Here is a 10,517-nt window from a genome sequence, read left to right on the forward strand (position 1 = left end):
CCCTTCTTTAAAGAACAAAGATCAAAGCTAACGCATCCTACGATCGTCATGGCCGGCAACAACAATGTCACCATCCCAACTCCCGACCCTTTCGAGCTCCAGGATATGATCGAGGAATCCACTCTGGCTCGACACCGACGGGGGGGACGACAACACACTTCTGAGGGGCATGGGAGGTCAGGTCATGAGACCCCCCCGTCCGCCAGAAGGCCCCGACCTCAGCACATCGAGCAGGCTCAGAACAATGGAGATGAGCAAGCTCATAACAACCGGACCGAGCATCCCCAGCCTCATAACAACGAAGAGGAACCAGCTCGGAACAATCGGACCCCCGAGCAGCTCCAAACCCATTCCGGGCAACAGCTGACTCGCGTCCAACATGAGACTGACCACAGAGATGGGCAGACCGCCTCCTCCTTCACCCGCTCGCCCGATAGACCGAGGGCTCGCCACGAGCACCATCGGGATGCAGACGATGCCCGCGGAGAGGCGGACACCACCGCCCTCCTCCTCCTCAAAGAGCTGCAGCGAACCAACCGTCTCATCCGAGATCAAGGCGAACGGATCGAGAGGTTGGAAAAGAGGCAGTGATATCGCTCTCCCCCGCGGAGACGCCATCGTTCGCGCTCCTCCTCCTCTCGCTCTCCACCGAGAAGGACCCGCCGACGCTCCCCGTCATCTTCGCGGTCACCACCTAAAAGGTCCCGCCGACAGAGATCCTTTTCACGCTCCCCTCCACGGAAGAGCAAGAAAAATCGGAGGCCTGAGCCCATAATCGAGAGCCCTTCTCCCGATCAAGAGGACAGAAGACTTTCCAAAAAAGACCGAGAACCCCGCGAACGTTCCCCCAGGGACGACCGCCGGAGATCAGGAAAGACGTCGGGAAATACCCGCCGAAGTAATCGCTCGGTCACCCCGAGCGCCAGCGATGAGGAAGATTTCCGCAGCCCCTTGTCGGAAAGCATCCGAAAAGCTCGTCTTCATAGAGGTATGGAAAAGCCACCGACCTTGGACCCATACGACGGGACTACCGATCCCGACGATCACATCAGGAACATTGAAGCCGTAATGGAGTACCATATCGTCCACGGATCCATCAAATGTCGGATTTTCCCGACAACCCTCAGGAAAGGGGCGATGACCTGGTACAGAAATCTTCCACCCAATTTCGTCCACTCCTGGGCCGAACTCAAGGAACTCTTCTTGAGCCATTTCACCGCTTCTCGTCGACAGCCGAAATCTGAAGCAAACCTCGAAGCTGTTGTCCAAGGCACCAACGAGCCTCTCCGGGATTACCTCGACAGGTTCAACAGAGAGGCCGTCCAGGTGCAGACGACCGACTACATGAAGAGGTACCTCCTCGAGAGAGGGCTCATCCCCGTAAGCGAATTCAAGAAGGCCATAAAGATAGAGAAATTACGTTCCATGAACGACATTCTCAAAAGGGCCCAAGCTTTCATTTCTTTCGAAGAGGGAGAAGCTGCCGCCATTAAAGCCTCTAGGGGAAATGACGTTGCTCGGGGTTCAAGCCAGGACCAATCGGCTACGCGCCGGACAAATGATAAAAGGAGGGACGACAGACCCCACGACGCAAAGGAGCGCAGGGGGCCAGCAGGTCGGTTCAACGACTATACCCCTCTGAACGCCTCACGCGAGAAGATCTTGGCCGAATGCAAAAGCACCGAGTTCAAGAACTCCAACATCAGGCCCCCAAAGTCAAATCCCACTAGGCCGGGGACTGACAAATCCAAATACTGCAAGTATCACAAGAGTCACGGGCATCTGACCGAGGAGTGCATACACCTTAAAGATGCCATAGAGACGCTGATCAAAGAAGGTCACCTTTCGAAATACACAAAGAAAGGAGACCCGCCCAGAAGGAACGACCGTCGAAGCTCCGACGAGGGCAACTCGCCTAACACCAGGCCGCTGCAGGTAGCACTATCTGTCACCGACCTGAGGACTTCATACCCTCGGTCGGAGTGACGTCCGCCCTCAGCGTCTGGGAAGGTTTCCCGACAGCCATGCTGATATCCAACGGCGGGGATCCCGGCTCCCTCACAATCAGCTCAATGAAGAGAAAGTTCGACGAGTTGATCAGCGCCACCACGGACCTGACTCCAACCCTGAGGAGATTCAAAGGGAAGTCGGAGGCGATCACCTTCTACCTAGAAGAACTGCCCGGCGGTGCCCCAAACGCCACGATCCCTCTACTCATACGAGCAAGGATGGCGAACTTCGACGTCCGTCGGATCCTGGTCGACGAGGGAAGCTCGGTCGACATCATGTACTCCCACCTCTACCGAACCTTACAGCTGGACGACTCACACCTCACTCCTTACGTGGGCTCCGACCTCCAAGGGTTCAACGGAACAACCACAAAGCCGTGGGGTTACGTCGAACTGCTCGTCTCCTTCGGAGAAGGGGAAGCTTCCAGGCAAGTCAAGACAAGGTTCCTGGTGATAGACTGCAAGACCCTCTACAACTGCATCATCGGCCGCCCCACTCTGGCCGAACTCACTGCCGTCCCCTCGACCGTTCACCTGAAGATGAAATTCTATACGAAGAGGGGACGAGTAGTCACTGTCAATGCCGACATCGAAGCTGCTAGGAGGATATTCGACGCATCAATGAAGGGACTGGAGCTGATCGCCCCACCCTCCAGCTCCAATAAAAAACCAAGGGCCGAGGATAAGTCCCCTCCTGAAGATCGGCAGACGACAGCAGACGTCAGCTCAGTCGACCTCGACGCCCGGTTCACAGAGGAGGAGCTGAAGAACGGCGAGGAACCACAGCCGAAGGCAGCTCACCCTATCTGGCCCATTCCGGACGGGGATTTCGAGCTCATTCCTATGGGTGACAACCCCGACAAAGCTGTGAAGATCGGCAAAGACATCCCGGATACACCGAGGAAGCAGCTCATAGCTTGCTTGAGGAACAACGCCGACTTGTTCGCCTGGAGCGCAGCAGAGATGCCCGGACTCGACCCTGAGGTCGCCTGCCACACACTCTCCATCAACCCGACCGCAAAAGCAGTAGTTCAACGTAGGCGTCGGCAGTCTCCCGAGAAAGCGGAGGCTGCCGAGAAAGCTGTAAAAGACCTCCTAGAGGCAAATTTTATTTCCGAGGCCAAGTATTCAACTTGGCTCTCAAACGTTGTACTAGTCAAAAAATCTAATGGAAAATGGAGAATGTGTGTTGATTATACCGATGTTAACCGGGCATGTCCCAAAGATGCATACCCACTGCCTAATATTGATTGGCTGGTCGACAACTCGGCCGGCTATAAATTGTTATCGTTTATGGATGCTTATTCAGGATACAATCAAATCCCCATGGCGAGATGCGACAAGCAGTGCACGGCATTCATGACCGAGTCGGGCAATTATTACTACAACGTAACGCCCTTCGGACTCAAGAACGCTGGAGCCACATACCAGCGGATGATGAACAGGGTTTTCCGAGGAGAGATCGGCGACACCCTCGAGGTATATATGGACGACATGATCGTCAAATCTCGAGAAAACGCCGACCATACGGCACATCTTGAACGGGTGTTCGAGCAGGCCAGATCCGGCAAGATGCGTTTTAACCCAGAAAAGTGCACCTTCGGAGTACGGGCGGGCAAGTTCCTCGGATTCTACCTAACCGAGCGAGGAATAGAAGCCAACCCGGATAAATGCCAAGCGTTCTCGGAACTTCCTACCCCTAACAATAAAAAATCTATCCAAGTACTAAACGGAATGCTCACGGCACTATCCCGCTTCGTCGCAAAATCCGCCCAGCATGCCCTCCCATTTTTCAAGTTGCTTCGAAAAGAAGCGACCTTCGAATGGTCCGAGGAGTGCGAACGGGCATTATCTCATCTCAAACAGGTACTTTCCAAACCGCCCGTCCTATCCCGACCAGATGGCAACGAGATCCTATATCTCTACCTGGCTGTCTCAAACGAGGCGGCCAGCGCGGCTTTAATCCGAGAAACGGAAGACGGACAGAAGCCCGTATACTTCACGAGCAAAGCCCTACAAGGGCCCGAGGTGCGATATCAGCATATGAGAAAGTCGCGTTGGCCCTAATAACGGCCGCCAGGAGGCTGAGATACTATTTCCTCGCCCACACCATTGTCGTCCGGATAGACCAACCCATCAAGCAACTCCTCAGCCGACCAGACATGGCTGGGAGGATGCTAAGATGGTCCCTCGAGCTATCCGAATTCGATATCCAATACGAGGGAAGGAAGGCGCTTAAAGCTCAGGCGCTCGTCGATTTCATTGCCGAGATGACCTCAATTTCTAGTTGCCCGGCTCCCACCGAAAACAAATGGACCATCTACGTAGATGGAGCCTCGAGCAACTCGGGAAGCGGAGCCGGAATTATCCTAGAAAATGAAGAGGGGCTCGTCATCGAAGTATCCTTGGTCTTATCTTTCACCACATCAAACAACCAGGCCGAATACGAGGCTCTCCTGGCAGGCCTACGCCTCGCCGAGGACGTGGGTGCTTGCGAAATCATGATTTATACCGACTCCCAACTCGTCGCATCCCAAGTTAGCGGCAATTACCAAGCCAAAAACGACACACTAGCCGAATATCTCACGCTCGTCAAAGAAAAAATGAAAAGATTCGCAAAGGCGGATGTCGAGCATATTCCACGGGAACATAACTCACGTGCCGACATATTATCCAAACTCGCGAGCACAAGAAAAAAGGGTGGAAACAAGTCGGTAATCCAGGAAATCTTGCCCAAGCCGAGCATAGGAAAAAGCGCCCAAACTCCACAAGCATTTGCAATCGGGGACGACCATTGCTGGATGACCCCGGTGTATAACTTCCTCACGAAAGACGAACTTCCCGCCGACCCAAAGGAAGCTTCAGCTATTAAAAGGCGAGTCTGCTCGTACACTATCATCGAAAACAAATTATACCGACGAGGCTTCTCCATTCCTCTCCTTAAATGTGTCGACGCCTCCCAAGCGCTCGAGGTACTCCAAGAGCTTCACGAAGGGATCAACGGTCAGCCCCTCGGCGGCCGATCACTAGCGCGGAAGGCCCTCAGGGCCGGTTACTACTGGCCGACCATGCAGTTAGACGCCAAGAAACATGTCCAGAAATGCGAAAAATGTCAGCGCCATGCCGACATGCACCTGGCTCCCCCGAACGAGCTTAAATCCCTCTCCTCGCCTTGGCCCTTCTCCACCTGGGGAATGGACCTCCTCGGACCTTTCCTGGTCGGGTCATACCATAACAAATACCTAGTGGTCGCCGTGGATTACTTCACAAAATGGATAGAAGCCGAAGCGCTCGCCAAGATCACGTCTCAAAACGTACTCCGTTTCTACAAACGAAACATACTCGCCCGGTTCGGGGTACCACAGGCCATAATCACCGACAACGACACCCAATTCACTGACAAAAAATTCCAAGAGTTTATGGCCAAGCTCGGCACGAAACAACACTTCACTTCAGTCGAGCATCCACAGACGAACGGGCAAGCCGAGGTAGCCAACCGAGTCATCCTCCGAGGACTGAAGAGGAGACTCGGCAAAGCTAAAAAAGCCTGGGTCGAAGAACTACACAGTGTACTTTGGGCATATAGGACGACGCCCCACTCGAGCACGGGCGAGACTCCATTTAGACTAACTTACGGCACCGAGGCCGTGATCCCCGTAGAAATCCGCGAACCCTCTCGGCGGACAGAATTCCCCCTCGAGGAAGAGCTCAACGACGAAGCCATGAGGGAAGAACTCGACCTGGTCGAAGAGATCCGAGCAGGGTCTTCCCTCCGAGAAGCCAAATTAAAACAACAGATAGCTCTTCGGCACAACACCAAAGTTATCAAGCGCGAGTTCGAGGTCGGCGCCCTAGTGCTCCGCAGAAACATGAAAGACTCACGCGAAGGTAAACTCGCTCCGAACTGGGAAGGCCCATACCGAGTTTACGATAAAACCAAGAACGGGGCTTATTACCTCGAGAACCTCCTCGGCGAAAGACTTGCTCGACCATGGAACGCTGAAAAACTCAGACGTTATTACAGCTAGAAGCAACCAACGCACCCCGATCGTCCCCTCCCAACGCGAGGAGCACCCCGGGAACGGACTCGCGCCGTGGTACGAGCGCGATCACTCCATGACAACAATCGTCGGATCCATCCACCGAGGAATAGGACCGGCCACACGGGGGGCTCTACACCTAGACCCACCATGGCAGTACCTGCAAGGCAGAACCCCAGCTCGCGATGGGAACGTTCACGCCGCGAGCACTTGGCCCCGACCACGGCCTCGTACTCGCTTATAGCGCACACCTGCTCTGCGCAACCGGGTTGTACCCCTCACACCCGGAAGACAATCTAGGCCAAGCATAGTCCAACCCAACAAACATACAAAAATATTTCTAAGTATCAGAATAACTCCTTGGGACAAGCGAAACCCGAGCACAGTTATCAAACATCAATGAACATGCAATAACAAAGCATTTGAAACACCAATCAACGAAAGCAAAGGAATAATATTAAAGGCCGACCAAATTGGCCGGCGATATCCAGAAGTTACAAAAAATGACGGGCACGCAGGCCCCAACATACAAAATAAAACGGCACGCAGGCTGACAAAGACAGGCACGTAGGTCCAACAACTAAAAAAGATTGATCATTCATCGTCCCCGGGAGACTCAGGCACCACGGCCCCATCAACAATCCTCGACGAGACCCCGATGTTGTCTTCCTTCAGGCCGGGGTTCAGAACCCTCAACTGCCGAACTGCGCAGTCAAACCCCGCTTCAGCCATCTCGGCAAGACTCAGCTTCATCTCGTTTATCTTCTCGACAAACTCCGCCCGAGACTTCAGCACCGCCACATCGGGGAACTCCTCGTCCGACGGTGCCCACTCCCGCTGAAGATCAGCAACCTTCTTCTTCTCCGCCTCGATCTCCTCGTCCTTCTGCTTCAGGGCCTGATCAACTTTCTTCTTCAGCTTCTCCCTATCAGCCTTCAACCGATTGGCATCCTCCACGGCCTTTTTCTTCTCCGACTCAGCTTTGCGCAGCTCCTCGGGAGAAATCGAGCTTCGGCTGGCCAACACTTGGGTCATCTCCAAGACCCTCATGACGGCGGCGCCATCGCTCGCCAGTTGCTTGAGAAGAGCAGGGGAATCCATAGAATATACCCGACGAGCCTCATCCGGAGAGGTGGCCATGGGAACCCTATCAAAGTAACCCCCGTCCTTAAAGCAGGGAGGCAGCACAAAGGTACGGTCGGACCTCCGGGTAGACCCCTCCTCGCGGCTCATCTCGGTAGGACGAGGCCTCTTAGGAGACCTTTCACCCTCCACAAGCACCCGGGGAGATCCAGCCAAACCCGACTCATCGCCCGCAGCTGCCCCTCGGCCTTTCTTCTGCTGCTGCTGCCGGAGCTTCCTCGCGTCTTGGGTCACCATCTTCAGCATTTTGTCTTTTTTCTTTGGCATGGCCTCTGCAAGGAAAAACGAAACAAGTTAGTAAAGACACCAAAAAATTAACAGAAAGGCAAGACGAACACCCGAGCATAACCTAACAGCGCGTGCATCTCCTCGGAAGTTTTACAGGATAGCAAGGCCTTGACGTTGATTCCACGGGCCTCCACTATCGGCACGCCGTCCTCACCTAAAACGGGGTTCCCGTCCTTCGTCACCCATTGGGACATAGTAAAACTGTCCACATACTTGCACAGAACCGAGTAAGAGGCCATGTCCTGCTCGTCCAAATCCTCGTCCTCCCAGGCATAATTTTTGGGGGGAGCCGAGAAGTGACCCTTCCACCAGAAGAAAGGGAACACCGTACAAAACTCATGTACTACCTCCCCATTTTCATCCCGGACCAATACACCGTCTGAATCCCGAGCTTCCACTACGTCAGTCAAAGCCGCGTACGCAGCCTGGCTGTGCGGCCGGACAAGGTAGTATCGATCCTTGAAATCCTTGACGGAATCGGTGTGCATTTTGAAAAGCTTCCGCTCGGCATTCCTGAAAGAAACCTAGCTATAGCGCCCGTCGGCCGCCTGCCTCTGTACCCGGAAACAGCGTCCGAACAAGGCGGTCGTGGCCCCGACACCTAAGAAGTCACAGACGATCTCAAACGCCCTCATGAAGGAAAATGCGTTTGGGTGAAGCTGGGACGGGGACAAAGCAAGGGACGCCAACAGAGAAACTTGGAAGCCGCTGAAAGGAAGGCGGAAGCCGAGCTCCTTGAACACGTACTCGTACATGGCAAAGCTGTCCCCGTCAAAACGAGAGCAGATACGCTCCTCCGGAGACGGGCAGCCTACTTGGTAATTCAATTCTTCACCGTCACCCCGAATTTCAACCTCTCGGTGAGCCCCGTGCAATGATTCAGTATACCGAGACACCACCGCCAGCGGTTCGTCGGCTACCCAGCTCGTCTCATGGGGACAATCATAATCGAAGAGCGGCATAGGAGAAACGCCCCCCTCGGCTTCAAGGGAATTTTCTCGATCCTCCTCGGCAGCAGTCGCAGGCGGGGTACTTTGGACCTCGATTATTTCAACATCAGAGCTACTAGCGGCTGTCTCTCCCGAACCGCTGGCCCACGAGCCGGACTCTGAACTAGACCCCGAGCTGGCACTCGAATCAGATTCACCTACATGCAGAAGGAAAAAATGAATTTGACGGTTCATCAAATCCACCCTTCCAACACAACACAAGCGAAAGGGTAGAGCAGGAGCGAAGAGCCCCCGGCTAAACCCCTCATCGAGGATACGCCCATCCGCCAGCCGAGGACCCACGCCAAAAAACTTAACAAAAAGCGGAAGCAACCCCCGGACCTCTAGCCTACAGGCTCAACCCCGGGCATCGCTTGGATAACCCGAAGAAGGAGCACCGACTACGTGCAGGACTCAGCCGACGTAGGTGGCGAGGACAGCAATAACGGCAGAAGGCCGCTTGCTCTCGAAACAGCAAGGCAAAACATAAAAACGGAGAGTGGTTCGTGAACATACCTGATGATGACATGACGAGGGTGGCCGGATTGAAATCCTCGGCGGGAACCCGGGTTGTCACGAACTGCAAAGATAATTAGCTACCTCCGAGGAGCGTTTTTAGAAACCGAGCACGCGAAGAGAGAGAAAAAATGTTTAAAATGAGGGGATTCACCCCCTTTTATAGGGAAAAGCTCGGGAGACGAAACGTCGCGCCGTCTGACACTGCCTCCCATGCGCCGCCACCTAGCCCCTAGGCAATCATTACTTATGCCACGTCAGCACGTGCGTCACACGCGCGCCTTTCCGCTCGGACTCCCGAAGACATGCCCGTCCAGGCGGACCCACTCGACGAGTGCCTACCCCACCGAGGACGCACATCGTCGCGTAGCCGAGCGTCAACAAAGTCGCAGCCTCTTGACCAGAAGACTCCAACTTGGGGGGCTCCTGTTCTGGACTGGGCCAAGAATTAGGCCCAATGCAGCTTCGGCCCGCTGGACCTTCGAGGCCCAAACCAGGTTGCACCCTCCACCATGTGAAATGGTGCTCGTCACCTCCTTGCTCGGCATGGGTGCTCCCCGCTGACATCCCTGCCGAGGACCATGCTCTCCGCGAGCGCCCTCCTCGCCGAGGACCCTGCTCCTCGCAGGACTCCTTCATATCCAATCCTCCGAATACTACGGAGTCCACGTGGCCCCTATAAGACCGCGTCTCCCTTGGATTCCGGAGCGGTTAACCAGGACAGAGGGCATCACGCACCTCCGATATTTCCGCCCAGGAAACCTGGCAGTCTCCTAGTTGGGTCTGGGAATCCAGCCCACTAGCGTGATCATGGCCCAGCGCTGGGGGCTATACATAACCTCTCTCAGTAGAGGGTCAGGTATTCAATTCACTTCTAACCTTAGCTTGTACTTGCTCTCCTTTGCTCCTCTACTCACTTTGGCATCGGAGTACCTTGCAGGTACACCCCCCCCTTTCACTTCACGAAGACCAGCATCCGAGCAGGCCTTGACGACTCTTCTGATCAGGTACGATCAATATCTATAGACAAACATAAAATAGATAAAATGCACAGTTGTCATCGAAAATAAAATAATGTATGTATACGTCAAATATTATAAAAAATTAGATGAAAGTCCCATAATGCTTTAATAAAAAAGTAATCACAGCATATTCAACGGAAAACATGATTTTTAAAATTTTAAACTGGAAACATAATTTTTTAAATGAGATAGGGTCGGCCATGTGGGTGTGTGGGGAGTGCTACCGCACAGGACTTCCGACTTTTTAGGACCTTATATTTGGTTGATAGGCTTAATATAAATACAAAAAATAAATATTATATATGTCTAGTTACATTTTCAATCACATGTGATTGGCTAGCCGAGCGGTTGTGGACGTGTTTTTATAATTAAGTTGTAATTTGTAATTAAGTTGTAGGCCGAATAGAATTTACTTTTGGAAATTTGTAATTTTTGGTTGTTGGTTAAATAAAACACTTCCTTATTAATATTATCAAAGAATTTCAAATAATTATATCCTTTCATTAAATG

General features: G+C 53.4%; 1 protein-coding gene across 1 annotated transcript; it reads left to right on the plus strand.

The window, feature by feature from the left end:
* Positions 1–990: 990 nt before the first annotated feature.
* On the plus strand, positions 991–1,986 carry LOC131637394 (uncharacterized). Its single transcript, XM_058907984.1, has one exon. It carries the CDS (start codon positions 991–993, stop codon positions 1,984–1,986), a length of 996 nt encoding a protein of 331 aa, XP_058763967.1.
* The last annotated feature ends 8,531 nt before the right edge of the window (positions 1,987–10,517 follow it).

The sequence above is a fragment of the Vicia villosa genome, unplaced genomic scaffold, assembly GCF_029867415.1.
Source record: "Vicia villosa cultivar HV-30 ecotype Madison, WI unplaced genomic scaffold, Vvil1.0 ctg.001989F_1_1, whole genome shotgun sequence".
Classification (NCBI taxonomy): domain Eukaryota; kingdom Viridiplantae; phylum Streptophyta; class Magnoliopsida; order Fabales; family Fabaceae; genus Vicia; species Vicia villosa.

Coding starts and splice junctions, on each gene's coding strand:
- LOC131637394 (XM_058907984.1), top strand. CDS start 991: ATGGAAAAGCCACCGACCTTGGACCCATACGACGGGACTACCGATCCC.